Source organism: Hyperoodon ampullatus, assembly GCF_949752795.1.
Source record: "Hyperoodon ampullatus genome assembly, chromosome: 19".
Classification (NCBI taxonomy): domain Eukaryota; kingdom Metazoa; phylum Chordata; class Mammalia; order Artiodactyla; family Ziphiidae; genus Hyperoodon; species Hyperoodon ampullatus.
Genome location: NC_136932.1, coordinates 4,914,099 through 4,929,897, shown reverse-complemented (window position 1 = coordinate 4,929,897; position 15,799 = coordinate 4,914,099). Strand labels below are relative to the sequence as shown.

The 15,799-nt window shown below is 57.3% G+C and overlaps 1 protein-coding gene across 1 annotated transcript in view; it reads right to left on the bottom strand.

The window, feature by feature from the left end:
• Positions 1 to 15,580, bottom strand: part of LASP1 (LIM and SH3 protein 1) — a 36,919-nt gene extending 21,339 nt beyond the window's left edge. Inside the window, exons 1-2 of the mRNA XM_079725606.1 lie at positions 15,470 to 15,580; positions 8,435 to 8,529 (exon numbers count right to left, since the gene is read on the bottom strand). Coding sequence (XP_079581732.1) covers positions 8,435 to 8,529; positions 15,470 to 15,538 — 164 coding nt within the window. The 5' untranslated portion in view covers positions 15,539 to 15,580. The remainder of the gene's footprint in view (positions 1 to 8,434; positions 8,530 to 15,469) is intronic.
• Between the last annotated feature and the right edge of the window lie 219 nt (positions 15,581 to 15,799).

Sequence of the window (15,799 nt, the reverse complement as noted above, 5' to 3'; positions counted from 1 at the left end):
CAGCTGAGACCAGAAGTGGAGACCAATGTAGCAGAGGAAGGGCAGGAGGGATCCAGAGACAGCAGTAAAGGGGAAAGGGATCCACATATCCAGGGGGGCTTCCAGGCAAAGGCAGTGAGACAGAAAAAGCTCACACATCCAGAGTGGTGTTTCAAACAGCTAACAAGGTCCAACATAATCGGAGGGTAGATGAGAGATCAGCTTGAAGCCGAGAAGAGGTCACCACGGGTGACAGATAAGAACACTGTAACAACAGTTGATGTTTCCCTGGGCTAAGGGTGTACACGCCTTAGTTCATCAACTTCTTAAAATCACCCTATTATCCCTCTTTGACAGATTGGAGAACAGCGGCTTGGAAAGGTTAAACAATGTGGCTAAGGCACACGGCCAGTAACTGGAGGCATCCGGATTTGTACCCAAAAGGTCTCCCAGGACCCAACACCCTGAACCAAACCCTCTAATCTCCAGACACAGGGCAGACCACAGTCCTGTCCCCCAGAAAGAGGGCTGACTTGGAGGTAGCAGGAACCAGTTCAGCCCTCAGAGCCAAGCCTGCGGGGACCGCCAGGACCATCCGGTCCAACCCCCTCCTTTCTCCCAGAGGAGGAACTTGTGTGCTGGCGCCAAGCACTTAGCTGAATTCACAATTATTGATCCCATCGGTTTACTGTCTTCTCTCTCCACTGGGTCTCTGTGAGGTGAGGGGATTCTTGGTCTTCTCTTCATTGGTTTATTCCAAGCTCCCCAAATAGTACCTGGTGTTCAATAAATATTTGTTGAGTAAACGAATGTCCTATCTATCAGGTGTTAAAGCTGAGCCAGGACTAGAACTCGGGTCTCCTCCATTCCCCTGGGTCATCACAAAGTCCCCCAGCAAACCAGCTAGAGGAGAGGCAGCCCTGAGTCACTGTGGTCTGTGTGTAGATGCTGGTATTTGTGAAAGGGCTGGGGGTCTACATAGGCCCCAGTGATTTCAGGGACTGGCAGCTGGCTTCTCTGAGCAGGAGCCAAAGGCTGGCCATTCTCAGCTCTGGCCACACCCCACCACAACTATGACCACTAGCCGATGCCAGACTCACAGGCTGTCCCCAGGTAAGAGATGGATCGCCATCTTCCAGCCAGCCAGGTTGGCTGATGTACCCTGGAACTGGACACCAGCAGCCCTCCACCTCTGTGTGTTTCACCAAGCCTGGCATGTTCTCCAGCTGCCCGGCCCATCCTGAGCGAGAGCTATTGGTAATCACACACAAACTTCCCCGTGTCAAGGGCAGGACTCGGGGGCTGGAGAACTCAACTAAATGGTGGGGGGGGGCGGTGTGTGGCTAGAAGGAGCACAGTGCTGGGTGCTGGCCCTGCCACTGTCTCACAGGGTGACTGGCAAATCGTTTTTCCCTCTGAGCTAACTTCATCATCTTGGACCTAGAAGCACAAAAGGTGATTCTAGCTGTGTCCCAACTCGTAGCCTGCACTGCCCCGCCTGAGTCCTGCCTCCCAGATCAGCCCAGGCCCATGGCTCCCTGAGCAGAGGGAAGAGCAAGGCAAGAGACTAAAAAGCAAATACAGGTGCCTGCAGCCGGCAACAGAAATGTCCCATAGATGAATGCGGGGCTAAGGCTGTGGGTCCAGTCCCAGGCTTGGCCCAGCTCCGCAAAGCCAGGGCCACCTACAGCTGAGGTGCGCCATTCAAAATCCCTGAGCAGTTCCGGGAAAAGGGAGGATCAACTGGCAGTCTGTTTCTGGAGACTAGAAAGAGAACAGCAGAAGGGATCTAAGTAAGATCTCTAGCAGAACTGGCGGGCCCTGAGGTCCCAGGAGGGAGGGCTTTGGAGGTGACCCTCCCACCAAATCAGAGCCATTATGAAGGTGTCAAGGGGTGGGCAGTGTGGTGAGGAGAGTGTCTGTAAGTAGGGGCTCATGAGCACAGGAGGGAGGTTAGGTCCTGAAGCAGGGGGATGGAGAAGACCTTCAGGGCAGCTCTGACCCAGAGCCTGAAGGGTCAGTTCTGAGATGGTGGCTCTGGTTAGCACTTGGTGGGGAAGGGTGTCTGGCAGGCTCGGAAAACACATATGCACAGGAGCCGGTCTGCAAACCCGTGGTTTCCCATTTGCCTGAATGTACAGGGTTAAAACGGAATGCCAGGTCCCGTGGCCCAAGGTCAGCCAGACGCAACCCCACTGGGCAATTCCGAGGCTCCTGTGCACTCTGCGTTATTCCTCACACACAATGAATATCTAGACAAGCCTTCTGCGGCAATGCACTTCTCCTAGACGCTAGCAGGTCCACGTTCACATACCTCCCACACGCCACCAGAAGGGTCTCAGGAGACCCCCCCCAACATGCAGTGGGTGCCACTGGATGGGGCTGGCGGGTCTTTCATCCTCTCTTTGGAGCCATCATGACCCCCAGATCTCAGCCCCCCACAGCCAGAACACTAATTCCATCAGAAGGGAAGGGGGGGGACCAGCCTAGATGTCGTCGACTCAGCTTAATCTGGTGGGGGGAGGAGGGGGATTTTAAGCCTGCATCAGAGCAAGATAGATTAAAGAGGGGCTCTGAAGCCTCCAGTCTCTTACCTTTGCCTCCTGAACCCCAACCCCAGGCCAAAAAAGGCAGGCAGCCATGAGCATGGGCTATATTCCTCCTGCTGGGTCAACCCTGTCCCCTACCCACAGCCCACAGCCCTGGCGAGACAACTCTGCCTTTCCCAACTCTGCCTTTCCCGTCCCCTGCTCACTGCGCTTCGGGTTCCCATGGCAACCTCATCCTCGGCTCAAGGCAGGAGAGCGGTGGGAGCAGGCAGACAGAGAGAGTCTATGGGGGTGGGGGAAGAGACACAGACAGCCAGGGTCCTCAACTGCAGAGGAACCCACGAAGGCAAAACTAGGAGGCTGTGTCTGCAGGATCCTTGTAGACAATTTAGGTGAGGAAGACAGGTGCCACGGATTTGTTTTTAGAAGGGAGGATATGCCAGACGCCAGTGCTGTGCCCCTCCCCCATCCACATGACTGCCTTCCAAGAGTGCTACAATCGATTTGACGTCCTTCCAGAAACAACTGCTGGGAATTCTACCTTTTCCCTCCCTCTCTATCCTCAGGTTGAAGTGCCCCCCCAACCCGTTACCCTCAAATCTCAGTTGAGATGAATGGATATATGCATATCCCAATGCAGGCGCAAAGGCAGAAGAGGGGTGTCCCCCCCACCAGCTAGTGACCCCACTGGAACCCCAGCCCCACCAACAGACTGGACCATGGTGAGGGAATGAGGGACCAGGGTGGGGAGAACTGGGTGTCCCAACCCTGGCCTGGAGCCGGGTCCAGAGCACAGCTGTTCTTTGTCCCTTCTGTGGGCCAGCCTGCACCCGGCCCCTTGTTAATCATTCCAAGAGGTGGGCCCTCTGCCGACGCCCCTCCCCACCCTCGATGGCAGTATCAGCTGCTCTGGGAAAGAGAGAGGCATGGAGAGAGCCCACTAGGACAGGAAGCCTGGGGGGCAGGACAATCAGGCAGCTGCTGGCAGCAGCCCAGGCCTCTAGGAAAACTGAGAGTCACATGAAGTGACTTCTGGATACACTGTATCCTGTGCACATTCTCTCCTGAAACCTGCCACAAGGCTTTGGGCTAAAAAAGGCAGGCGTTATCACTGTGCCCATTTTACAGATAAAGAAACTGAGGCTCAGTGTCAAGGACGGAGATCTGGCCCAATGCACTCTCCCCTATACCACACCTGCCCAGCCAGCTAAGCGCAGGCTGACATCCCTCCCCCCCAGGTGAACGCCTGCCCACTCCCAGCTCTTCGGAAAGATATGCTTGGTTGGGTCGGTAGAGAACTTCCTCTTCTAAACCCAACCAGTTTCCAAGCTTGGCTATTATGAGAGAACCCTCTGGGGTCTCTCAGCCACCCCCAGTCAGAAGCCACCTACTCCTTAAGACACTTCTAAAGCAGGTGTCTCAAGAGTCCAGACATGACCTGTGGGAATGCAGAAGGGGGGCTTGCCCCAGAGGACCTCTGAGTCACCTTCCCCCTTGGAGGGACGATGAGGACAGGGAGGATGCTGAGAAGCTGCAGGGCTCCTGCTATGGGCTTACTGGGGACAGAGATCACTTGTAGGAAGCCCCACTCCCAGTCCCGCCATCAGCTGTGTTCCAGAGGCAGAACAAGAACAGACCAGATATCCTGGAAGCCCAGCTCCCCCTTTCTACAGGCAACCTCGCCTCTTCCAGCCTTGGATCCCTTCAAAAACCACAGCTTTTTGTTCAAGGAGGAACAAAAATACATCAACAAAAGCAACAAGGAGCCTTTGGTTTCACCAAAAGGGGGAGGAAAAAAACCCACAGCCCCTACATCCTGCCTCTGGAAGGAGCTGCTGATTCCCCTGCTGGGAACACTGCCCACGGGCAGGCGGGCAGGGAGGGCTCCCTTCTTACCCAGTTTCTCACCAGTTCCCCAGGCCAAAGGGGCTGAAACGGTGGGGACAGGAAGCAACAAGGAGGCATTGTTTGACCAGAGGGAAAAAAATGAGCGGCCAAAAAGATCAAGGCTAGACATGAAGAAGAACTTACCAGCCCTCAGTGGTCGTAGACAAAATGAAAAATGGCAATACACAAAGAGAAACGATTCTGCCAAGTCAGGAAAGGCATGGAAACACTGCACCTCAGTTTCCTCATCTATAAAATGGGCTGTTAGGAAGCAAAGTGATCCCTGAGGTTCCTTGAGGCCCTGACATCTGAGTATAAGGATTTGGGGGTGAGAGAGAGGTAGGGGCTGCCTAGAGGCCACACTGCTCACTGTGGATACCCCTTTGGACTCCCCGCTCCCACACACAGCACACACACCCATACCACTCCCTCTCCTGGTGCTACCCCCAGCTCCCCAAGACATCTGATCCCATTTTTCCCAGTCAGAGGCAGAGAACTCTGGGGAGGTGGGAAAGCCCCAGTCCCTATTCCTGGATTTGCCCACTGCTGCCCCATCCCCTAAGAGCAGCTGGGATTCAAGACAGTTTGCTAGAACCCAGAGATACTTCAAGCCCCACCAGCACAGGCCCCACCCCACTCTCTGAGGCCTGGAGAGGGAGTAGAACCACAGTCCCTTGTTCCCCAGAACCAGGGACACCTCCACCCTCCTCAGCCCCTCAGCCCACAGCTCAAGGCAACTGAAGGACAGACCTCTACCACTGCAGTCAGTGAGGAGGGGAAAGGTACAACTGAGCATCCCCCGCTTTCTTCCCCAGCCCATGTCCACCCCCTACGTGACACCCCAAAAGCTGGTTCCCCTGGCCTGCAACTCTGCCTCAGGTCTGCAGCCTCTACAGACTCATGGCCCCCAAGGAGAAAGGAACAGGCACGTGTCCCCCTGACCCACCCCCCACCCCCCTGTCCTCTGGGCTCAACTATTTGCATGGAGACCAAGGACCAGGTTTGTACGTGGACCCATCTGCCCCACTTTCAGAAAGAATGGTTTACAAAACAGATCATCGAGGGCATAAATATTCCTATAACAACTGGAATAGGCTCACCCCACCTACCCAGCAGCTTCAAGAGAGAATTCGATTGACAGTGGGCTCTCCCCCCGCTGGCTATGATGCAAACGCAGGCATGCTCCCCTCTACCTTGTCATGGCAAGGCTGAGTGCCTATGGCTTGGGAAGTGGGAACACAAACACAGCCGACACCCTGGCGTTTCTCCCTGGCCCCACAGCTGGCGGCAGCGTGTGTGTCTGGATATGCACAGGCACGTGTGTAAATGCACGTCCTTGGGGGTCCACTACCACCCAGAAGGCCGGCTGTGGGCTCTGGCCTATGTTCTCTCCCCGGCCTCACCCCAGATAAGTCTGGTGCAAAGAGAGAAATAGAAGAGGCCTTTTGGCTGCTCTCAGTCTCTTTCCAGAACTTAAATCTCAATCTTGAGAAGCCACTGGAGAGAGACAGACAGCTTTCTTCTTTCTCTTGCCCACCCTTCCCGCAAGACTCTGGCTCAGGGACTAACCAGAGATGGGCAGAACGTAGAGGCCCCCCTGCACACCAAACTTGCACACTCCCTCCCTGGGTGGGCTCAACTCCCTGGCAAAGGGCCGGGGGCCGGGGGCCGGGAGCGATCACCTGTCCCTCTGGGTCCTGAGCGGGACATGCTGAAAAGCCAGGCCTGAGCTTCACAAAGCAAGGCCAAACTGGCCTTATCCTGGAAACTCCAGGATTCAGGAACTGGAATGTCACTGAGGGATGGAGCCAAAGGCAGGAAGAAAACAGGAAGGGATGAGAGTGAACACTCTACACCCGTGCCTGGCACATCACAGGTGCACAAAACTTTTTAGTCTAGGCTCCAGCATCCCTGGGTAGGAATTTTTAACCACGGGAAAACTGAGGCCCAGATAGGTCCGGAGGGCGCCCTGAGCAAGCCGGGCCTGCCTCTGGGTTATCCCAGAATCCCCACGTCTGGCTCGCTGGCAAGGACCTGCAGCTCAGCAGACTCCAGCTGAGGGAGTGTGGCTGCCTTGGCACAGGTGCTACCACAGCGTGAGTGAAACACAGCTGGGCCACAAATCCCCCAAGTGTTTGGCCCCTCATCCAGGGTCCTTCCCAGGTAACATCCCAGCTGGGCCAAAGGTCAGCTAGGCGTGGAAGAATAAGGACTGTAAAGGCTCAGGGAACGGAGAGGGGTCAACCTGCTTCTCTAGCTGGAGGCCAGGAGAGAGACGGGGGAGTCTCACCCTCGGCAGGTTGGAAGCAGCATCCCAGGAGGGGTGTTTCATCTTCTGCCTTCCCTGGAGCCCCCCCAACCCCTGCAGGAGCTACCCACCCCTACTTGCTGCAGCCTCCCTAGAAGAGGGTGAGAAAAGTAAGCTGGGACTTTGGCACTAGACTGAGAACAGGCAGAGAAAACAAGGACAAGCCTCCGATTTCTTTCTTCCAACTCCCAGCGCTTGCTGCATTCTAGGCTACCGGAGTCTTAGGAAGAGACATGAAGAAGCCTTAGTCCCTGCCATCCACTGGGCTCCGGGCTCAGCCAGACTTCTGCCTGGAGGGGCCGAGGCGCAGGAGCTGCCCCCAAAGGAGCCTAGGTGCCCAGAATCTAGCCTGAAGTGGGCCAGCAATCAAGGGGTTAACTGCCCCAGCCTCTGGCTTTGCTGAACCCCACCCTACTCCCCAACAGAGGGAGGAAGTTGCAGAGAATCAGGGCTTGTGTGAGCCTTTAAGAATTTGAAGAATGTCCCATTTCCCTTGGGGGGGGGTGGGAGGGGTCGGTAGGGGCAGCTGAAGGAGGAGCCAGGACCCTCCCTCTGCCCCAGGCCGTCTTCCCAGGGCCCCAGTCCCTCCCAGAAGGGAGGTGATGATTCATGGTGCTTCTTGGGCTGGAGATTTTATCAGAAAATCTGTTTTCCCAGCACCTGGCACAGGTTGGCATGGAGCAGCCGGCAGGGCAGGCAGTAAGCACCTGATGAATGCTCCAGCCCCAAGGAGATGAGGCTGTGGTATGTGCAGGGGCGGGGAGGGCAGTAAGGGGGAAGACAGCCTTTCACAGGGGTTTAAGGCCCCAACCCCTCTTAGACAGGTCCCTAAGTTCCCCTCCCAGGTGAACTTCAGCTGCAGAAAGCCTCCTGACTGAGAATTTAAAAGAAAAAGAAAAAAAGGACTCAAGTCAGATCCGGAATTTGTTTGAACATTGATCTTGCCGCCTACTTGCAGGGACTTGACCTTCTGAAGCCCCACCTAGTAGCGTGGCTGTGAGGTCCTACATGAGCCCTGACCTGAATGCAATCAACCTGAAACTGCATGGGATGGGATGGGGGTATCCCCCTGCAATGGGGGACCCCACCTCTACCCACCTCCCCACAGTAGACCAGAGCAAACTCCACTGGAAAAGACATGAAGGTCTCCACCTCCCACCAGGTAGGGAATAGATCTGCCTGGGGCCAGGCGGCTCCCTTCATGCTGCCCCCACTTCTCAAGAAATGACTACGGGGAAGAGCTGTAGCCAGGAACCCCCAGGCCTAGTGCCTAGACCGGCTGGTAGGGGGCAGGGGAGAGGAAACAGTCAGGTGCTGTCATGGGGAAAGAAATGTGGAAGGCGAAGTGGAGAACACAACTGGGCAGAAACAGGACTTTCGCTTGAAAGACCACGCTGGATCCCTCTCTCACAGCAGAGTGCGGTGGAAAGCTTGCTCTACGGGGTCTGAACTGGCCTGTCACTAGTCATTCACCTTGGGAAAGCCCCTTCCCTTCCTCAAGCTTCAGTTTCCTTCGCTGTAAAATGGGCATATTAACCTCAGGGTGGCTGAGGGAGGGGAAGAGAGTCAAAGCCCTGACTTCATCCAGCTGCGGTGAGGACTCCACATGGTTAAAACATATGGAGCAGAGTGTGGAAATGCTGGGCCACGTCAAGGAAGCACTAGGAGAGAAGCAAATGCCCGCCCAGCCCCTGCCCAAGGCAGGACTCACGCGTTGCAGTAGGGCTTCTTCTCATAGCCCTTGTAGTTCTTCATGTTGAGTGTCATCTTGCAGGTCTCGCAGTGGAAGCATGCTTTATGCCAGAACTGGGGACAGAGGAGAGGGAGGACACCCGTCAGACACCAGGATTCAGGAAGGGGGCTCAGGCCCCAGGAAGGAGCGCTCCATCCGGGGACTGGAACACAGCCACACCCCAGGTGAGCCGGGCCATCTGAGGTCACAGGCTCTGGCAGCTGATGACACCACCCTCCCCTGTCCCATCGGAGCTATCCGGAGGGGGAGAAGGGCTGACACAAGGTTGAGTGGGGAAGAAGCCAGTTATGATAGCAGCGAGCAGCCCCCACAAGGTCTGCGCCACTTCCCCCAGACCACTCCCTCTGACCGAGCAGGAGAAGCCTCATTGCTTATGCAAAGCTGCGCCAGGGTTGCTAAGAAGCCGGTGCCGAACGTGAGGGGCAGCTCCTCAGCCTTGACAGAGGAGGAGGGCCCAGCCCCCACGCACCCAGTCCCTCCCAGCTCCCACACCAGGGCCTCCAGACACACCTGGGCCTCCAGACACACCTGGACCTGGGCAATGCGCCAGCCCCAATGCCTCCCCGCTTCCTGAGCGACCCCTGCCCAGACTGGGGGTGGGTGCCCCAGGCTCTAGCCACCACACCCACACCCTTCCCCCATCCCTCAGCTGGTCTTCCTCTGAGGCACCGCCCTCCTCTGCTTGGAGGTGGACACCCCCCCCCCCCCCCGCGCAAGAGTGGACATCAAAGCCCCACCCTGACTAGCTGTGTGACCTTGGTCAGGACCTACGCCTCTGAGCCATTTCTGCGTCTGCAGAATGGAAATCATAATACCCATCTCTCTTGGGATTGTTGAGGTTTAAATGAGAAATCACCTACAAAGCCCTCAGCGTAGCACCTGGCACCCCTACATACTCGAGTGTCAGGTGCTGGGCGCGGCGGAGATGACCCTCAGCCGAGGGGGCTGGGCGGGAGGTGGGTGTGTCTTGGGGTGCAGGTGGGGCTCTGCCCTGCCCAACCACAGCTACAATGCGTGTGAGTGAGAATGCGTGGCAGGGAAGACTCCAGTGAAGCCCAGGGACCCAGAACAGAACAAGGATCCATCCAGGGTGGCTGAGGGAGGGGAAGAGAGTCAAAGACCATGAGGGCAGGGGAACTGATGCAACAGAGGTGACCCCATCCTGAGAAACGCTGATGCTCACGCGAACCCAAGCAAATGAGAGGAATCTGCACCTGGCAGCCCAGGATGAGGCCCCCGGATCAGCACACACCAGGAGTCCAGCTTCCCGGACCCCAGAATCCGGGCTGCTGGGGTGACCCAGCTGGCCCATCCCTGCCCCATTTCCCAGCAGCCAAGGGAGACACTCCTGACCCCTCAAAGAAAGAGGCCAGAAGCCAGGGAAGGGCACAGGGAGACTTTCGACGTGCCCAGCACACGCCCGGTTCTTGGCCACGTGTCAGGAAATTCCCCCAAGGAGGTGCTTTTCAAAATGTGTTTCCCAACCAAGGGGTGCTTCTAGGACACTTCGGAGAAGGGGACAGAAAAAAGGAAGCTGAGACGTTGGCATACCACCTCCCTCACCCTGGCCCACTTCAACCAGAGACGACGGGGTAATCTGGGGGGTCATCACCTTCTAACAGGGTACTTTCCCCATCAAGGAGACCCAAAGGACTCTCCAGTCGTGGGACAGCAAACCAAGTGACAGGAGAACTGCTCTTTGGGAAGAGGGTCAGCGGGAAATCCGGAAGCAAGGGGTGGCTGGTGTAAGCTGGGCCTCCACCCCCACCGGGGCCTATCCCCGAGTCCAGCCCACACTCCTCCCGGTGCAAACCCCCAGCACAGACAACCCACCGGAAAGCTAGACTGGAGTAGTCCCTGCCCCCACCAGCCCGCGAAGTGAAAGCCTCTCTCCCTCCCCCAGTGCCTGGGAGGCGCTGGCAGAGTGCCCCAGCCCTGTCACCACCCAGTCTGCTGGCCTCTGCCTGCTTAGCTGCACATGTCCCTGCCTGGGCCCCTACCCCCGCAGGGGCCTGCCAGGAAAAACATTCTCTGGAATCCAGACCATGACCCACTTTCACACACACGTAGGCAGGAATCCGCACTGTCCTAGGCCTGGGGACCTCCGAAGCTGCCCCCTGATTGACTTGGGGGAGAGAAGGAGAGAGACACAGACACTTCCACCCTAGCAGACAGCCAGGTCCTCACCTTCCCACCCCCCGGAGCCAAGTCCCTTGGGAAGGGGGCAGAGTATACTGGCCAGACTGGGGTACAAGGCCAACAGCCAATCCGGGGGTTCCACAAGACGCGCGCGTGGCTGCGCACACGCGCGCACACACACACACACACCCCCCCCGCCAGCTGCCACCGGGAGGAAGGGGACCGGTGCCCATTTCCATCAGTAGCTCCTCCCCACCTCACCCCCACCCACCCTGCTCTCAGCTACACATGTTAGAGGCTGAGGCAGTGGTCATCTGTTCCTTACAGGGGGTCCAGGAACAGAAAAATGAAAACAAGAGTGGACTGAGTACCTTCAGGGTAACTACGGAACTCAGTCTCTGCATCTGTAAAGAGGAGCTAAACCTCCCGGTCCCAAAGAGGTGCTGGGAGGAGATGACATAAGCTCCAAGCCTGGCGCCACTAGCTGCTTCTCATCACTTCCCTCCCCTCTCTCGAGGAGGGCTCCAAGCTTCAAGAAAATCCAGCAGCTCCTGCCACTGCGTCCTTTTGGGGTAGGAAAGCGAGGGAAGCAGGGGCAGACAATGACAAGTCATTCAACAGCCCCTTTGGGCCAAGCCTGGGCGGGGAACCCTGAGGGGACCCCAAATGGAAAAACCCCATCCCTGTCTCAGTTGGGTCTAGTGAACCACACAGGGAAATAAGTCAGTACAACCCCACAATGAGCCTCTGTCTGCCTCTTTCCCCTGACCCACGAGCTCTGTCTCAGAGCAAGAGTCCCCTCTTTCTTTTCAATTTCTTTTTTTTTCATCTTTTTTGTATTTTTTGGCCACACCATGCGGCATGTGGGAATCTTAGTTCCCTGACCAGGGATCGAACCCACGCCCCCTGCCTCGGAAGCACAGAGGTTTAATCACTGGACCACCAGGGAAGTTCAAGAGTCCCCTCTTTCTTAGAGGCTACAGGTAAGAAGATTTCAGAGAAGCATTCCCGGGACTCAGGGAGCAAAGTTACCTCTAGGCATGCAACTTGAATCCTCCCTGCTGCCCCGGAAGTCCACTGTTTCCCTATTCACCAAAAACCAGACCTCTGGTGCCTGTTAGAAGCCTCTCAGCCCACTTCCTAGGCTCCAGCATCGCCCTCAACTCTCCCTTGCCTGCAGCTCCAAAGCTGCAGCCAACTCCACAGAAAGGCAAACAGAGGCTGATGGAACAGAAGCCAGATCCCCCACACTTGGGTGAGGCCTGGGCCAGCCCTATCTCTCTGGAATCACCATGGGGGGGGGGGGGAAGCGGCTGCTCACAGCTCTGGGTGAGGAGGAGGCGTGAACTTCGGGTCGCCGTGCCTGCAGCCTGGTATCTTGCCCTCTGCACCCGGGCTGCCTATGACTCAGGGTTGGCGTATGAGACCTCTCCTTCCCTTCCTGTCACCCAGGGTTACAGTTTCTCACTCCTCCAAGGGCAGCCCTAGCCCCACCCTGGCCAGGCCCAGAGCATTCCTCAGGCCAGGGTCGGGAAGGGGAGGGACCACTATTAATGAGATAGTGTAAATAAAAGTACTTTTTGCAAACACAACAGGCAGAAGAGCTTTAGATTTGAATTCCAGCTCTGGCGGAAAGGGGAGTGAGCCGCATGACCTGTCTGAGCCTCTGATTATGGGGTTCTTAATTTACAGGAGCGATCACATCTGCTTTGTGAGGCTCCTGCGAAGACTGAGCCTGGCACATTCCAATGAGTCGTAGCTATTATGAATGGATGGTCACGGGATGATCGCGGGGTGCTCTCAGCTAGGAAACGAGGCACCAGGGCTGCAAGGCCTTTTCTCCTTTCTTGTGTCCAGCCCAGCCTCCTTCTACCTTGCTGCCCCCTGTCGGGGCTGAGAGGAGGGTGGTTCAGACAGCCAGAGGCAGAGAACTCTCCCAATGGGGGAGTCCGGGGAACTAGGAGCTCACCAATCCTCCACCCTTCCCAAATGCCTCCACCTGTGTTCAGGAGCCCCGCGAAAGCAAGCCAGGGCAGAGGGACATGGCAAGACTCTTGACAATGCAGGTCCCCAGATACGACTGCTTCCTCACAGGGTCTGGGACAAGACTCCACCTCCCTCAAAATGTAGAGGACGTTGTGAGACACAGCCCCTCTCCCTCCCCAAAAGCCCTGCAGCAGCCCCTGAGAGTGCCTGGCACAAAGTAGATGCTCAATAAATATTTGTTGAATGAATGAGTGATGTCACCCTGTCTCTCCCCCAACTCTGATCCCATAAGTCCTCCGGGGAAGCAACTCTCGACCTCAAACACCAGCAGTACATATTTATTCAGCACCCAGAGCACACTGGGTATGGCAGGTTGAGGGCAGGGTGGCCATCAGAGGTGGCACAGCCTTTAACCCAGCTAAACCTTTGGGAGATAAGGCTCAGGGAGGAGAAAAGGCTAACACTAAGGACGTAGCTTGTGTTCTGGGTCCTGTCGTGTCGTAGGGAAATTGCAGTGAAACAGACAAGTCTAATTTGACTCTCTCCTGTTGTAAACGGGAAGCCTTGGGAAGTTGGTTAGCAACTGTATCTATGGGACCGAAGGTTCCCCCTCAGGTCTCAGTCCTCCAGGCACCAGGTCCCCATTCCAAGTGCCTGCCCTTACTACCTGAAGGGGGTTGGGAGGAATAGGTCTGATACCTGGATATTCCAGGCCTCCTGCTCAGTGCAGGGGTGAGGTCTCCCCAGGGCCACCTCCTGTAAGGAGAGTTCTAAAAAGAGAGAGGAATCACAACTCTCACTTCCCAGGGCAACCTCCACCCGAATGTCCTCTTTCTGCGAGGGCAAGAGAACAGCTGGGGAGGGCACCTTGAAGGAACCCTGCACCACTCCCCTCTGACTCCAAAGGTGTGGGGCTGGAGAGAGTACCCCAGCAAGGTAGGGAGGGCACAGCCTATACCACATCCCCTTCTGGGCACTTTAGTGCACTTCCCCACCTTCAAAGAAAAGACATTACCATACCCATTTGATAGATGGTGAATACTGAGGCCTAGAGCCATTCGTAGAGCTGGCAGGAGCAGACCTGGAACTAGGACCAAGTCTCCCAACTCCCAGGCTAGCAATCCCTCCATCATATATTGCTTCTGCCTTACGTGGGTGGAAAGTGGCCACAGCCTCTTCCCAGTTCATGACCGTGCAGAAGAAGGAGGGCACAGGGAACTCAAGATGCAGAGACCAAAATCCCTATCACCGGGGAAGGGCAAAAACCCCAGTGCGCAAGGACAGAGAGCTCTCAGGTCCTGCCTCCGAGCTCAAATCCTGACTTCCGGCATGGTCATTGGGAAGGTCAGTACCCACATCCCTTGCACCCATAACATGGCCTTCCTCTCCACCTGCCCAGCCAGGCCCAGGACAGTGAAACAGCAGCAGCCCCATATGCCCCTTTCCTCCAAGAGCAATTTCAAATGTATCTCAGAACCTTAGAGCCCCACCTCCTCACCCTGACTCAGAGACCAAAGGTCACTGAGGAAGCACCAGCCCCAAGGTGGAGGGGAAAGACAAAAGCATCCAACGAACTACCCTTTCCCAGACAAAACCTGGCTCCAGGTGGGCTCTGCGCCCCTCTTCCATCCCATGCCCCCCAGCCCCTGCCAGTCCAGTAGGGAAGGAGGGAATCTTTGGACTTGGAGCCAGCTTTAGGAGGTGGATGACACGCATGATGAGGAGAGGGACAAAATCACATAGGCTTCTCCTCCAGACTGGGGAGGGGATGCAGAGAGGAGGTGGATTTTGCCTTAGGATCTTCGGGAGATTAAAAGAGGCCAGGATCCTACCCCAAACTGCCGGAAATACCCAGTTCTACTCTCCGCCCCCCTCCAAAAGTATAATGGCAACCAGATGAACGAGTCCAGCATGATTGGGGGGGTGGGAGGAAGACGCGTAAGGGCCCCCAGGGGACAGTGAATTTCCAGAAGGCCACCTTCCCTTCCCCCTAACACCCTCCCCCTTTTCTTGGCTTCCCCTGAACTCAGCCAACCCCACCCTCCACTGGGGAAACCTGCTTTGAAAAGTTAGCTCTTTGTTCTACAAGCTGGACTCAGCCTCTGAGCACAATTTCAGGAGATTTCTGTGAAGCGACCCCCACCCACCCTACTCCAGCACGCGACCCCGCCCCGGTCCGGCTGGGCGGACCAGCACTGGGAGTTGGCGTCCAATTTGAGGTGGGGGCTGGGAAGGTACGGAGGACGTCTGCTAGTCCATTAACCGCTGACCCACCAAGAGGACTGCAGGTCGTGCAAAAAAGGGGTCTCGCAGTGGGGCTTGGGGCCTTATCCGAAGGCCAGTTCACCAGATGCAACACTCGCCGGCTGATAGCCCCCGCCCTCCAGTCTCCAGGCCAGGAAGCCCGGCCATTCGCCGCCGGAGCGGACGGTTTCACTGGGGCCCCCAACCTCTGCCCCGCCCCCCCGCCGCCCCCTCCCCCAGCGCCCAGCGCTTCCGCCTACTTGGCGCTAGGCGAGGCGGGGAGAGGGAGCGGCCGTCTCCTCTCACTCTCCCGGCCCTAGGGGGCGGGACTGCACCCCTAACCTTCCCTCACTCCCCCCACCCCCACTCCGGGGCCTGGCTTCCCTACTCCACTCGCGTCCTCCCAACCCCTGGGCACAGAGCCCACTCTTCTCCAGTAGTGGCTGCCCGCCACGCGTGGACTCCTTGCCTTGCCCCGGATCTCCTGGTTTCCAGACTGGGGTCTGTCCCCACACCCCACGACACCGCCCTCCCTCCCTCCTCCCAGGATCGCGGGGATGAGGCGGCAGAGACCCAGCACTGCTCGGGGATTGCAAAGACGCGGCTCCGGGTCCCGCGTCTCACCTTATCCAGACAGTTCACCTTCTCCGTAGGGTACACGATCTTGCCGCACCGGGCGCAGTTGGGATTCATGGCTCCGGGAAAGGCTAGGGCGGGGACGCCGGAGCTCGCGCACGTTCTCTTTCCCCGGAGCGAGCTGGCGGGAGACGGCCGCGGCTGCAACTGCACAGGCGACGGCGACGGCGGCAGGAGCTAGGGAACTGGCCTCCGCCTCCGCCCTCCTTCCCCTAATAAACACAGCGGGGAGGAGGGGCTGTACCGGGGCGGGGACGCGCCGCGGGCGCGGGCAGGGGCGCGCGCGGCGAGGCGCGCTCCCCGGGCGACCCGGGGCTG